At 32.1% G+C, this 16,239-nt stretch overlaps 1 protein-coding gene across 2 annotated transcripts; it reads right to left on the bottom strand.

Moving 5' to 3' along the window:
• Nucleotides 1-4,250: 4,250 nt before the first annotated feature.
• Nucleotides 4,251-14,389, bottom strand: LOC134240604 (perlucin-like protein). Of its 2 annotated transcripts, none has more exons than XM_062722694.1 (4): nt 14,069-14,389; nt 12,906-13,006; nt 12,677-12,770; nt 4,251-4,848 (listed from the first exon to the last, which is right to left on the bottom strand). In XM_062722694.1, exons 1-4 carry the CDS (start codon nt 14,379-14,381, stop codon nt 4,631-4,633), a joined length of 726 nt encoding a protein of 241 aa, XP_062578678.1. In that variant the 5' UTR covers nt 14,382-14,389; the 3' UTR covers nt 4,251-4,630. The 2 variants fall into 2 exon arrangements, with proteins under 2 accessions (XP_062578678.1, XP_062578673.1); XM_062722689.1 differs by lacking the exon at nt 4,251-4,848 and adding an exon at nt 12,152-12,593.
• Nucleotides 14,390-16,239: the final 1,850 nt, after the last annotated feature.

The following is a 16,239-nucleotide window of genomic DNA, read 5'->3' as shown; positions in this document are numbered from 1 at the left end:
CCGCGCTTTAAACGTAAGGAAATCAAACAGTAACTTTTATACTTAGGCATTTTAATGGACAATGAAGTTTTTTAATCATATTCTTTCACGTTTAAACGCAATAATAATTGCGTTTAAACGCAATAGAAATACTTCTATCTCTGAAATTGCCTCAACAGGCTTCCATAGTAGGATGTTAGCTTTTCAATCATTATTTCTTCTTCAGCCTTTTATTTTTAAAATCCTTTAAAATTTTTTGCATGTTTTAAATCACTATCTATTTTGAACAGATTTCAGATAATAATGAAATATAAATAGTTTTCTCTCAGATCATGTCATTTCTCATTTCTTTTCTAGTGCTGGAAAGAAATACCATTTGATTTTAAGATAAATGCCATGAATTGTGTGAAGTAATTTTCATATGACTAAATATTCTCTAAGAGCACAAAAATACTTTTCTTTAAGGAAGGTCCCTGTATATTTCATGATCCAAGGTGAGTTTAATATCCTTGGTCCTCCATCCATGTCCTTTGTCTTTAACGGGTCGGAGAGAATACTCGATATCGGGTATTATCCGTGAAATCGCGTATAATACTTGATATTAGGGTATCGTTGAATCCACGAAATCGGGTATAGGAGGTGTAATCACTTTATAAAACTTAAACAATGAGATGGCGCATGTTGTCGAGTTAACTTTCATCTAGATACACATGGTATCACTAGCCAAGTAAGAATTTGGGCGTCAAGATTAATGCGCTCGGGACAACAAATACCCGTGGAGCTCAGTACATTTCATGATCTGCACACAAAAAGGCGTTCGATTTGCTTTATATTTTTCTTTATGTTGAAAGTATATGCATCTTCCTAATGTTCATTTCCAACACAACAGAATTGTAAAGTATCAGAATTCGGGAATTTATAATAATTCCACATCAACACGACAAAAATGAACAATTTGTAAATAAATCAAATTATACGGAAACACATTTCACACACCAGATATGATGCAATATATAAACAAGGGATTGTCTATCCTATCTAATTATGCGTCATTAATTACTTTCACATTCATCTTGTGCATAAAATCAAATTTAATTATGAATGTATAAATAATGTAATGATAAAAATGTCTAAAATTTCGGCTAAAAGAACCCTCTTTCTCTATTTTTTTTTTTTTGAAAATCTTTTCTTTTTCATTTATCATTCAAACATATTTGCAAAATATGTCTTCAACATTTTAGCAGATACAGTGATAGTTTCAGGAATACAGCTTATGAGAGAACATAACTGTTGATCGTTTAATTTCGCTAAGTCATCAATATTTTACCATTTCTTGGCGACTTCAAAAAAAGGGGGGGGGCTAAAGGCTTCCTGACCACCTCTGACAAAACAACCTCGACTGTGTTCTACATGTGTCCAAGAGACCTCTCTTTGAATGTCACGGTCGGTTAAACTCGTTCATATATTTTTAATCGTAGGGAAGATTTATTCATCAAATAAAAATCATATACATTGTAGGTAAACAAAAAGCAGCCTGTTATTTTCTAACACAATATAAGACCACAAGTAACTAGAATTCATGTTTATTTTTAAACACATTTTTTCATTATAGATGAGTATTAGGAAAAATTATTGCCATGAGTGATACGTATCATAGATAAAATAACTAAAAGAAAACTGTGACATATTGTATACCAATCAAATAGTGCGTTGTATAAGCATATTATAATGAGGTATTAGACAGCGATATTAAAAAAAATATAGAAGGTAAAGAGGTAAAATTTACCCTGTCTGTCAAATAGTAAAATAAAAAAGGAAGTGGCCACGATTTTTATGAAATTTTAATGTGCGATGAGGAATTATATTCCCAAAAAGTAAGACAAGAATTTCCAAGTCAATTGAACACTCCATTATTTCAGTTTGTTCATTAACATGTTCATAAACGTAAAAACTATAAGAAATGTGAAAACTTGACTATGTAATTCATATTTCAATATGACTGTACCTCGATCTATATTGATAAAATCACTGTATTATAAGCTCATAAAAAGATGTACACATTTGACTTTTATTTAACCCCCCCCCCCTTTCCAAAAAAAAAAATAAAATCCTGTTCATATGACTTCTCGCTCTCAATTTTCACACAAATGCATAAAATGAAGGTAAAATAGCATATATTGTATCGATTAAAATGCAACCAAAACATTTACGGTGTCTTTGAATAAAAATTTCATGCTAAATTGACATAAAAAAAAGATACTCACCTTCAATTAGCTATTTTCAAACTCTTTTCCCGTGGGTATCTATTTAATCTTATTTTATTTTCTTCTTAATATTAACGTTGGTATTCTATTATTTCAGAGATATACAATTATGACTCCCTTATACTGTACTCTCTAACTGTTAGGAATAATTTATTTTTCACGAGAAAGGGACGCCATACATTTTTCAGTAAAAATACATAACAAGGCTTTAGTCGTTTAATTTTTTTAAAATTTCACGTTTTGTGAATAGTGCCCAAATTAAAAAAATTTAGTATATGTAATATATTAATGGGAAATAAAGACAAACGAAGTGTAGTTCTTTGTTTTTAGAGATTATACTGAAAAATAATAACGCCATTGTGTCCTCTTTGTTACCCCAGCAGTGTTTGTCGTGTGATTTTAAACTTATTTGTCAACCGTTTGAATTAGGTTTAATAAAAATAAATCCACAAGATAACGATGTACACGTAACAGTTACTGGCATAATGCGCCGTTGCTTTATTCTTTAGTTTTTATAGAAAGTTGCAAGGAATACCCGATTTCGCGGATTCAACGATACCCTAATATCGAGTATTATACGTGATTTCACGGATAATACCCGATTTCGAGTATTCTCTCCGACCTGTTTAAGCATCCATTGTTCGATAGCCAAATTTCCATTAGATCATTTGAATAAAAAAAACTCCTATACCCCGCCTTATCGATCATGAATTCTTTTTATTTTAAGGCAAAAATATTTAACTGGCTCTAGATAATGCAAAACCGACAAATATGTTCTTTTCTTAAATGGATATTCCAGCGAAATCAGATATAATATTTTGATTACATTATAAAGCATCCACTGGTATACATACATTGTAGTAGTTCAAAGTACATGGTATTTCTTTAATAAAATTTTGTCCAATTTCTAAATTAATTTGATTTTCAAAAAATAATTGAGCTGAAGGTTAAACCCAACGTATTAAGCAAAATAGCTCCAGGTAGGAAAGTATTAAATTTTTCTTTATTCTCGAGTACATGCATAAAGATACATCATCTGTTCATATAGTAATCAGATATTTTTTAGAAAGAAGTGAACCCTCTACCTTATTATTACTAATGAATGCTCTGTTCACACGAAGAGTTTAATATGAATTAAATTTGAATCGTGTTCACAAGGAAAATTTAATGCAAATTAGTTTAATTTGAATTAATTTATTATGCATCAAATTACTTCGGATAAGCTCCATGTGAACGCTAAGGAAAGCCAATTCGAATTAAATTTTGAGGCATCTCTAAGGCTAGAATTCAGTCATTTGACACATGTTGTTGGTTAGATATAGGTATCTCTGCTACATATTTGGTTCAAAAATCAAGAAAAAGTATGTTGATCGAGTAAAGCGACTACATGATTATTATATCGATCGCTCTGCATACATGATGTCATTTACAAATGACGTCATAAAAGCCTGATTCGTAGAACTAATATTTCATTTTGCATTAGTTTATTTCGCTTTAGCTGTCGTGTGAAAGCAATTTAATTCGCATTAATTTAATGTGTAATCAATCGTCACCAGTGTAGGCGGACGCATGCTATACTGCACACTCGGAGAAGACAAAAATAACTGTTCACATCTTCTTATTCAGAAGAGTAAGAAAACATTTATCAAAGAAACTTACAATATTTCCATAGGTCAGTGCAGTATACAAACAAAATAAAATACACGTTAACTTCGGAATTCAATTAAATGTAAAGGTAATGTAAGATAACCCGTACGAACAGGGGTTACCATTCCACACCGATACCCCTGACAATAAAGCGGTTAGGTGTTACAAATGCATAGAGGATATATATAGCCCGTTGCTACTCGTAAATAGTAATATTCCAAATGGCCTAGGTTTATTTACGAGTCATTTCAGCTTTAAATTCAAATGTGAACCAGTTTAAATTTCCGGAATTTTAAAGGTTTATCTAAACATGTTCTTTTCATTGACAATATCTTTTTATGACAAAACTTTCAAGGCATAAATATCAAAAGCATATGCATACTAGTATACAATAATCATAGATTAATTTAGCCATATATCGGTATAATATTTCAAATCTTAAAATGGATACGAAAAGGGTCTTCAAAATAACATACTTTAGTGTGCTTATTCTTTATCTTGCTTGAACAATAAAAATAATCTTTTTCCACTTATAGAACTTTTCAACTGAAAAAGAAAATCAATTGCTGAATTATTATATTAAATGACTCTCTTATCTTTCCAGTCCGGGAAATAAGAAATTAAAATTAATCCAATCGTAGCTACATATACTTCCATTTATTAATTTAAGCAGAACTGTTACAAAACGTATAAACGATTGATATTGAAACGCGTTCAATAATGTACGAGATAATTATCTTTTAAGGACTAAGCTCACATACGAACGGGATTCTAGCATCACAGCGCTTATCATTCCATGAATACAATGCCCTCTTTTCGGCACAGTATTCCACATTTCCACTATTGCTGGGTTGGTTTTTATACCAATTTGTACATGTCTTTTTTCTTCCAGTCAAAATTGAGACATATTCATTTTCCTTGAGTAAATCTGTCAATCCAATCCATGCATTTTGAAAACCTAACTGACAGATTTTTTTTTTAAATCATGGAAACAATGCATTTTTCAACTACTAGACAAATGTACTTCAAAGCAATAACAAAATGTACCTTGTATCTTAAACTGCAGATCAAGCCATTTGTCCATGTGATGCATTAAAAAAGCAAAACTTTAAAGGGATTCCGATAAAACCAGTCAATTTAAAATTTACTAAAAGATCTGTGTACATTTTCTTTCCCTTGGTCCACTTACCACTGCCTCTTTAAACGTAGTTGTAAAGCTTGAAAAAAGATAGCAGGTTTCCTCAAACTTGATCCATCCTTTTCACATTCTATGGCAAGAAAATTAAAAGTAGCAAAAATAAAATCAACAAGGATCGGTATAATCTTATTAATCGGAACGCATGAACAAAATCAACAGGTGTCATGCAAAAATTCTACATTCGTCAATTTTCCCCTTCGTGTTTCACTGTGTCTCTTAAAAACGTTTCCAAAAAGGCTTGATCGCAAAATTAATTGTGGAGAATAAGTTTGCCCCTAGTAACTCGCGAAATAAAGTTGTAGCGAATAAAAGTTTGTAAACAGTACTGTAAACATTACCAGTATATTAAATGAAACATATGGAGATAGCGAACAGTATTCAAGATCAAAGTCCATAAACAATACAAAATAATAAGAGAGCAAACACGGACTCCAAAATATGGAGATAGGATCAGGTGCCATGGAGGAGTGAGCATCTCCTGCCAACCGATAACACCCGTCTTGTGCTCCCTGTCATGATCGGGAAATAATGGGAAAATCCGTCCTCAATTCAGATTATAATGACTGACTGATTGATTGTATGTTGGTTAACGTCCCTGTCGAGAATTTTTCACTCATATGGAGACGTCACCACTTGCCGGTAGAGAGCTACAAACATTGTCCCGTACTCGGCACTCGGGGTCATTGAGCAGTGAGGGATCTTTTTCGTGACAGCACCTACTGCGACACGAGACCTCGATTAATACAATCTCATCAAAAGGACCGGTCACCACCTCCCACAGTGGAATTCGAATCCGCACCGTAAGGATTGACTCCTTTTTTCGCGGCTCCAGAGCAGTTCAGATTCAGATTATGAATACTTACAATTAGTATGAAAAACGTCAGTAAGCATTTGACTCAATGACAATTTTTTTTTGCTAACAAGGTCATTGTATCGACAATAGAACTTACAACTGATGAAACGAGACTGCTGAAATTTTTGTTTCATCAACTTGTTTGTCAATAATTTACCTTGTTTTAGAAACTGTTCATGCGTAGAGCATGTATAAGTAAGGGAAGTTGACGATTTAAAAGTTAAAGTCATCTCGTTTTTCATAGAAATTGGTTGTTAGATTACCATTAATTTTTTTTTTCAAGTAAAGAAATCCTAATATTAACAAATGTGTCTTTATGGTGTTTTTGATTTCAAATTCCCAAAAAAGTATAAACATATGAATGAAAATTTCCATTAATTTTTGACAATACATCGTCGATATATCTTAATGTCGAGTTGAAAGAAAAGTGGTTTTTTTAACATATAGTAAAACACGGTTACAACGAAGTCACTAGTTTTTATGAAATTACTTCGCTTTATCCGTAAATCGTTATATCCGTATAAGATTTTGGAAAAGTCTGCTTTACATTAATTCAAATAAAACAAAGGTCTATAATAACTGGGCGCAATCGGTACTCATTAAAATTCCATTAGATTTTATGAAGACTTGGTCACCACGTAGGCAATCCATGAGGTTCTGCTTGGTCGATACGCTTTAATGTAGTGTCGATATATTTATGGATTTACCAAATGAAAGGGCTATGTTTGTTATTTTATTTTTTAACGTTGAAAATAAAAGAAACACAATGGTATCTTTGATCTCAAATTCACCAATATATATCTACATAAGAATGGAAATTTCCATTAATTTTTGACAATACGTCGTCGTTAATCTTAATGTCGAGTCGAAAGCCAAGTGCTTTTTTTACATACAGTAAAACAAGGTTATAACGAAGTTACTAGTTTTTTTGAAATTACTTCGCTTTATCGGTAATTTGTTACAATGTATATCCGACCGCTCACGGTAGCTCAGTCGGTAGAGCGCTCGCTTCGTGATCGGGAGGTCGTGAGTTCGTATCTCGGCCGCGACTGACCAAGTCGTTAAAATAGATAGCAACTGTTCCTTCGCCATGCGCTCGGCACTTTGAAGTGAAAGTTGCGGGTCCTTCGGAGGAGACCTTAAAAACCGAGGCCCCGTGTCAGCGGCAGGCATTGGCACGATAAAGATCCTTCACTGCTCAATGGCCCTGAGTGCCGAGTAAAGGTCAAAATTTGAAGCACTTCACCGGCATACGGTGACGTCTCCATATGAGTGAAAAATTCTCGAGAGGGACGTTAAACAATATACAATCAATCAATCAATGTATATCCGTATACAATTTTGGAAAAAAGCTGCTTTATATTAATTCAAATTAAACAAAGGTCTATAATAACGAAGCGCAATCGGTACTCATTAAAATTTCAGTAGATTGTTGGAAGACTTGGTCACCACGTAGGCAATTCATGAGGTCGTGCTTGGTCGATAAGCTTTAATGTAGTGTCGATATATTTATGGATTGACCAAATGAGAGGGCTATATTTGTTACATTATTTTTTAACGTTGAAAATAAAAGACACAATTTTCTCTGACATCTTTTTAACACCGACTTATAAATATAAAAAGACGATATTAAGGGGAGAAGGACACATTTCACATGACTTAAAAGACATATCACGTCATAATCGGTGATAATATACATGTTAAACGTTGTTAAAATCAACAGTTCTTGTGTAATTTTATGCTAAATTCTAAAATTATTTTTAAACATTTAATTTTAGAAATTATCATTAATAATTTTTTTAAAGATCTTGCCATCATTTTGATATACACTTGAGAAGTTGCCCAATCCACATATTTGTTTCTCTTTACCCTGCAGTCTGACGTCAGTGACGTCATAGACGTAGTTTTTGAATTCTCAGTGCAGTGAGATCAAGTACACACACCCGTCATGATCAGTTTTATTTCATAATAAACAGGTCACAGTCAATGTATAGTGATAAATTTCGGAAGCAGATTTTTTAAATTTAATATTTTTTTCGTGTTTAGTAGCAGATATTCTCTCTATTTAGATAATTTCAAATGTTTGTATTTTCATGTGACGTCAAAATTGATTTCCCGCAATCGGAAAAAAAACAACGTGAAGCGTTTTTATCATGCTTACGTCTAATTCAACGATGTCCTGTGCGATATTGAGGTTAGCTTCACCCTGTGATATTTATGCAGTAAATAATTACGATAAGGACTGACATTCAATCCTAAATTTAGAAATATTTATTGACAGATTTTTTTTCCAAATGAGGTGTTTGTCGTTGAAGCTGCCTTCAAAAATGCAGAAATGATCCCACTCAAATACTATACGAAATTAAAACAATGTCTTTCAGATAATTTAAACACTATTAATATATTATCAAATACTTGAGTATATAGTGTTATCCATCATATTTATCGTTTGTGAGTAAAAATTCGCATTATGGACTCCGTTATGGGCCCGTAAACATGAAGTATCTAAACTCCAAACAAAGTCTAAACAGGGCGGTATATGTGAGGCGATATCTTTTAAATAAGTCAAGAAATCCCATGACAAGACCGTTTTAAAATGTTAAGTAAATATTAAATTAGTAATATAAAATATATGAAAAAAATATTGACAGGAATTTTCTTAGCTAAAGGTCCTCTTCCTCCTTGATTTGTAATATGTTTCCTTTAAATTAAGGATAGGCAATGTAATAAATCAAAAGATATTTTTTTTTATTATTATTATTATGATTTATGGAAAGCAATTTAATACATGTATATTTGACTTTAAAGTAGATTTTATTCAATTGTTACATCCGACCATATTACAAAACATCATTATTATAAAAAAGTTAACTTTAATTCCTTTTCTTTAAACATTAAGTAAATACATGTATAACCTATAAGTGTTTTGAAGTAAGAACTTTTGCTATTTTGTAGAAGATTACAGTGAAAACTGTCTAATCCGACACCTGAATAATCCGACACACTGTGAAATCCGACGTTAAATTTCTTGCCTATTTTAGTATTTTCTTTGTATTTAACACTGTGCAATCCGACACCCTGTCTATTCCCACACAAATTTGGTCTCCCAGTGCATGTCGGATTGGTCAGGTTTCACTGTATTTCCATTCTTTAAGAAAACTTCATGCAAGTTTGTTTTTCTAGAATCTATATATAGTAACACCAGAATGTTTGCTGTTATATACTTTATCATATAATCAAGTTTTAGCGAACTGGAGAGCTTAGAATAATAGAGAGAAAAAATATTCCAATCTTTTGCATATCCTCGAATGTCCTTGTTTTTCTTGTTATATATAGGGAAAAACAGATTCAAATAGAATATCATTCTGTATTTTTTACTTGACTAGATTGGCAGCTGATTGGTCTTATCGATAGATTTTTTTAATTATCTTAAGTTTACACTCTTATCATTTAAGCAATTCACTTTAAACTTTAAGAAGGAACTTCTTCTATTTTCTTTCTATAAACAGAATTACTTAAATTAGCATTTCCAGCAATACCATTATTAAATGATTGCCTTTAACTATAGAAGTTCGGTTACTAAGTACATGTATGTACGAAACAATGAATTTGAACGTACAGTCTAAATAGCACTGACGTAACGCATTTACATTCCCTATTGGAAAATAACTAACTTACCTTTGACATCTGTGGCTTTTTGATGATGATTTTCTTTTGATTTATTCAAAGACTCCAAAAGACTCTGCAAACCGTTTTCCATCGACAAAAGACGCTCAATTACATGAGCGGATTTTCTTCCATTCATCAAACTTTGATTGAAAAGCATAGATCTCTTGCAGCAGTATGTCATATTTCTGATTAAGAGCGAATGATTCATTTTTAAGAGCGTTCAGATCTTTCTTCATTAAGAATACTAACTGTTTATTTATATCCAGTTCTGTAACGATAGCGTTTGAAATTCATTTTCTAGAAATACAGTTTTCCTCTTTAGATATAAAATTTCCGAATCAATTAGGCTTTGGACGTTTGAACTTTCCATGGTTGTATAATTACTGAGTATTAAATAAAGATCCTTTATCTTTTCTTTGAGTCATATGTAAAACACACTTAAACACTACAAAAAAACAACGCTTAAAAACAATGCGCCAGCAGTACTAATGAAATAAAAAAATATCGTAGGATTACAAGCTAAATAACTTTTAAAAAATAAGTAATATTCGACATTTTATTCGTATTGATGATTGATATGCAAGAATGCTCACTCCTCCCTGGCACCTGATCACACTTCTGATATTTACGACGTCTCTGTTTGCTCTGCTTCTCTTTTGTATTGTTTTATGGATTTTTGATCTTGAATATTGTTTTTTATCTCCATATGTTTAATCGTTATGTTCAGGTAGTCTTTGCTTGTTCAACTATCTGACTAAGGATTACCCCGTATACCTGATCAACACCTAGAGCTCACAATGGGTGTGGCTGCTCTGTATGGGATGCTTATTCCTCCAAGACACCTGATTACACCTCTCGTGTTTGAACATGTCTCTGTTTTTACTCTACCCTTGGCTCTTTTTGATGAATGGTTTACGAGATTAATCGCTGTGCGTTATCTTCATCCTGACGTCATTCAAATCAGACGATTGTGCTCTCTGTTTATTAATTTCGTAAGATTTTCATTTCTTATAAGAATCATCAGTAGTATCCCATTTCACAATTAAAAGATGCATAAATGTATGTGCAGGTATCTTTGCCAACTACACAATATTTGAATTAATAGGTGTATTTTTATCATTCCTTTCCTTTAAATTGTTTGAAGTTCAAGTTTGAAGCTAAAAAATTGTTTTTATCTCATACAACTTTTATGAAAAAGAAGCCAATTATGATTTTCCACACCATGACACTTCTATCTTTCTCCCTCTCTCTATCAAATCTATAAAACTATCATTCCGTCATATTCATCTTTCTAACTATCGTGAATAGACATAAAACAAAGGTAGACTCGTTTCTTTCATAGCAAGAAAAATAACCCATCGCCACATTACTCTCTCAACTGTAATTTTTACTTCAATCCATTATAATTTCTCAGAAAATCCTGTAATCAAATGTTATGCAGTTACATATGTTTGGGAAGGAAAGATAAAGTGTTGAGCTGAGCATTCTTCTGAATGTAAATGTACCTCCCATCTCCTCGTTCTTGATATGGGTAAACCAATTCATCAGTTTTCGACAGAAATATGACAATTTTACGCTACATGAATATGACATAATATGTTTCTAAAATGAAAGTCTACATTTTTTGCATTTTATACAATGGCATATTTTTTTCAAAGCGCATTAATTATCTCAAATGTAAAAAAAAATGTTGATATTCACTCTGATCGTACTTTGATTTTTTCCATAGTGCGTTGATTTGACCAGTACCATATTTAATGCATTGTGATTTTTTTTTTAAAGTGACTTGATTCTGTCCCAATTGTAATGCAACTTGAAATATTTTTTAAGTGCGTTATTTTTTCAAGGTGTCTTGTCACATTGGTTTCTTAATTCTGTTTCAGTGAATTATACCACATCAATTTGTGAATGATTGACTGATTGATTGTATACTGTTTAACGTCCCTCTACAGAATATTTCACTGATATGGAGACGTCACCATTGCCGGTGAAGGGCTGAAAATTTAGGCCTATGCTCAGCATTTGCGGCCTTTGAGCAGGGAGGGCTCTTTATCGTGCCACACCTGTTGTGACACGGTGCCTCGGTTTATACGGTGTCATCCGAAGGACTGCCCCATTTAATCACCTTTTATGACAAGCAAGGGGGTACTGAGGACCTATTCTAACCCAGATCCCCACGGGGTAATTTGTAAATGAAAATTTAAGTGATAAAAGCAAGATATTTTCCTTCCATTTAATCTTTTTGATAAATAGAAATATCTTTTTATTTTAAATGCGCTACCCACAAGTGCATCTAATCAAAGAAAATATCTAACTATATTGCAATTTTGCATTTAATTTTTATTCTTCCCAAACTTGCAGAATACGCTCTTCTTCTAATAAATTTAGAACACTTCTTCTTTTATATAAGTTCAAAGCTCTTTGCACAGACGAGAAAATATCATATCTAAATAGGACTCCGTTTGCCATAGAGAATCAATAATGCATTTTAATGTCAAATTTGAATACAGCATTGAAAAAAAATAAAACATCCATCCGCACTTTTGTTTAATCAAGATAAAAATTAACAAGCTTATTCTGCATTGATAAAGGTTAGTCATTTTCTACAATGATACTGATTGCGATTTGGTATCAGCTGGAATATACACATATACAGTTTAATATGCAATTAATGCCATGAATTTTGATGCTACGCATTTGTCCTTTTGCGTATAGAACACACGTCAATAGAAAACTTATTGATAAGGTAGAAGGTAATGTTTTTAAGGTCTCATCTCACAAACAAAGGGTAGTTTTGTGTCACAGCGTTTATCGTTCCATTTTAACCCAGTACTCCACTTCTCAACACAGTGTTCCACACTCCCAGAATTGTTGGGCTCGTTCTTGTGCCAATTCGTGTATGTTGTTTTACTTCCAGTTGAAATAAGGACAAAGCTACCTTGATTGAGCATATCTGTCAATCCTATCCAGGCATTTTTATATCCTAAAAAAAGATACTTGAAAAATATCACTGAATTTTTTTTTTATCTACCTGATAAAAAAAAAAATGTTTTTTGCAATATATACCTCGAATCGTCAGCTGCAGATCTATCCATTTTTCTACATGTGAACTTTTAATTTCAAGGAGTTGAGCACCAGCCGCGGCTTTGTTACAAAAATCCTGTAAAAATAGATACAAAAATTAAAAAAAAAAACGAAATCATTAAAAAATATTGAGATATTTCAGTGATATTAAAAAGTTATTAGAAATCCAATATTCTATCAAGTGTATATATTCTCTCTGTGATCCACCTACCATTGCATCTGTAAAATTTTTATTCATGCTAATAAAAAGATAGCAGTTTTCCTCAAATTTGACCCAACTCTTTTCACAATTTGTGACATGGAAGTCGTACTCTGTAAAAAAAACATGTGAATATAAATAACAATTCAGCATTATTTTGTAATCACATGCATTTCTAAGTAAACCAATGGTAGGGCAAATAAAATTATATTATGCTATTTAAAATAGGAATTAAAGCAAACAAACGGAAAGGTTTTGGTTAAAAAATTGATTTAATACGGCTTACTTGGAAAATTTATTGAATATAGTCTTAAAGGATCTGGTATAACGCACTTTAGTGTAACGCACGTTAGGACAATTTGTAGGCAGTTTTAATGTTTAAGGACATTAGATGTAAACTTTAAGAAATTGTAATTTACTGTTAATTATATAATTTATATTAGATTAAATATCTTTAACATTATATAAGACCAAGGGTAAGAAATATTATTAATTATTTTACCCCCAGCTTGAAAAGCAAGAGGGTATATAGTAATCGTTAATTCCGTCCGTCCGTCTGTTACGCTTTGGGGTACCCATCTCTTATCCGCAACTCCTCTTATACCACTGAATGAAATTTGATGAAACTTTCACAGAATCTTTATTACATATTGCCATTGTGAACCTCCTACTTTACTTTTTGTTCCGAAACATATTTTGGGTTTCCCATAGAAAAACATAGACACTGCCATTTATACGCATATGGGTGGCGGGGGTATCATTTAGTGAGCTCATTGCTCACAGTATCTCTAGTTTTCTTTAATGTTCCCAATGTATACGTAAACAATTTTGATTTCTCCTCACAAATATTCAATGTCTATGAATATTTTTTCCTGCGCAAATAAGGCACATACCCAATGTTCTAAATGAATGAAAAAGTCTCAATATGCGTATATTAATATTATATTTTTTTCTGAGTCCAAAAATCAGTTTCTGTTTGGGTTTAGAGCTTCCTTTAATTCATCAAAAAAAAAAAAAGAAAGAAATATCAAATATGCATTTGGTTTGATACAATAAACGATGACGATAACGAAAGTTAATCAACCTAAAAAGTCCATTAAAAAATACAAATTTCAAGCAGAGTAAACGCGTCCCTCTAAAACAAGGTGGGATCAGGTGTCATGAATCGAATTTACCTTTTTTGTCATATATTTGTATTCGTTTTTCCACATTATCCAAGCTCTTTTCTACAACTTCAACTCGCTTGCTTAGGTTTTCTATGGTCTTCTTTTCTGTTACGAATTCTTTATTGCCAGTAGCTTCCGAAAACTCCTCTAATGTATCTACTTTCGTTTTTAAGTGTTTATTTGTCAGTCTAATGATCGATAACTCTTCATTACGTTTCTTCACTTCCTTGTAAATATCACTCAATCTCTCCTCGAAAATGTAAGCTGCTCCGAAAACAAATGCTATTACAAGTCCTGCAATACAATGTTTAATTGAATCCATTGCAATAATAGAAATATTTATCTGCTAAAACACTGTGAACAGTAATCACGGTATATCTTTCCCCACACAACGTGAATTTATGATTTAAAACAACTGAACCGTGCACCGCAGGGTTTTATTCAATTAAAACGTTTATGTAGAATTTAAAATCCTTGAAAAAAAACAATAATGTCCTCCTTGCCTTGCCTTATGATATAACCTTTCATTTATCATTCATTCATTACATTTTTTTAATCGTCGAAAACATACCAATTTCCAAATGTGATGATTTGGTCATCAATTAAGATATTTTAGTTTCACTGAAATGCATAAAAATCTCAGATTCGATAAGTGTGCGATGATGTTGATTTCTATTCTATTTGACAAGGGTCAAATTATGTTGGACAGTAATTGAATAAAATATTTTTCGTTTTTAACGTTGTAGGTAGAATTATGTTTCGTCTTATCCTATTTTTTATGTTAAAGTAGTCCTTCAATTATTCAACTATGCTTAAAATAGGAAAATGAACTTTGAATTTAATATTTAGTTTTAAAAAAAACGCTCGTGTAGCTGTTAAATTGTGTGATCGATAAAAAGGTATACCAGATATTATATTTATTGTGTGAAATTAATGCACATAGATTTTAAGAAACATAGGGATGGATCTTCTAAAATAAAATTATGCTTATGCACTAGTTTCAAATAGTTTCAACAAAGAAACACAGCCAAGGTCATACACGTGAGAGATGCATTTGCTTACTTGTTTGTTTTTTGTTTGGTTTGTGTTTACTTTTCAAAAATTATTCAATCGTGTACCTAGGAGCATTATAAGAAGATATATTATAGACAAGGTTTTATTAATATTCGTCGCGTGAAACTTGGTTGTAAAACTTAACGTACTCTGAAATCGTTTACGTCAGAGCACATTACAAATCGTAAAAAGTTTACACCACCATTGTTCCTCGAGTCAGATGTGCTTATTCATACACTGTACATGTGTAAAATTCGAAATAACGGAAGGATATAAGAATACATATAAAATATAAATAGAATAAAAAAAATAGACATGAATAAATCAAAAGAAAGTAAATGAATATAAATAAAGTGAACTAATGGAAAAATATGGAGATAACGAATAGTATTTAATCTCAAAGTCCAAACAATACAAAATAAGAGCAGAGCAAACACGGACCTCCGAAACATCCGAGGTGGGATCAAGTGCCATGGAGAAGTAAGCATCCCCTGCTGACCGGTCACACCTGCTCTTTGTCATGATCAGGAAATAACAGAAAATTCAGTCGTTAATTCAGTGTTTAAATAATGGACTAACAATTTGTATGAAAAACCTCAGTCAGCATTTGTCTCAATAGTAAATTGTATTTGCTGAGACGGTCATTGTATCGACCCTAGGAGTTACGAAATGATGACTTTAAAAGGGACGGCTGATATTCTTTTGTCATCAACTTGCTTGTCGATAATTTACCTCGTTTTAGAAATTGTTCTTACGTAGATCAAGCTCTTGTGTATCGAATTATCTGAGATATATTCACTCCGTATGCAGGTGACGAAGGTATATTGCTGAATAAGTAAGGGAAGTTGACGATAGAAAAGTCATTACGTTTATCAAATAGCTTGGTTGTTAGATTACCATTAATGTCTTTTTCGAGGAAAATATCCAAGTATGAAACAGATGTGTCTGACTCTGTGGTATCTTGTATCTCAAGCTCACCAGGATAAACATCGTATCGACGTAGAAATGGAAATCACCATTGTTAATTGACAATACGTTGTCGATATATCTAAATGTCGAGTTGTAGGCCACAGCAAGTTTTTCATGCATAAGATTTCGCACAATTCGGCTTCATATGAATATAAAAC

The sequence above is a fragment of the Saccostrea cucullata genome, unplaced genomic scaffold (genome assembly GCF_032062105.1).
Source record: "Saccostrea cucullata isolate Sc308-1 unplaced genomic scaffold, CSIRO_AGI_Scuc_v1 ctg12899, whole genome shotgun sequence".
NCBI classification, from domain to species: Eukaryota; Metazoa; Mollusca; class Bivalvia; order Ostreida; family Ostreidae; genus Saccostrea; species Saccostrea cuccullata.
This window is presented reverse-complemented; position numbering and strand designations above follow the sequence as displayed.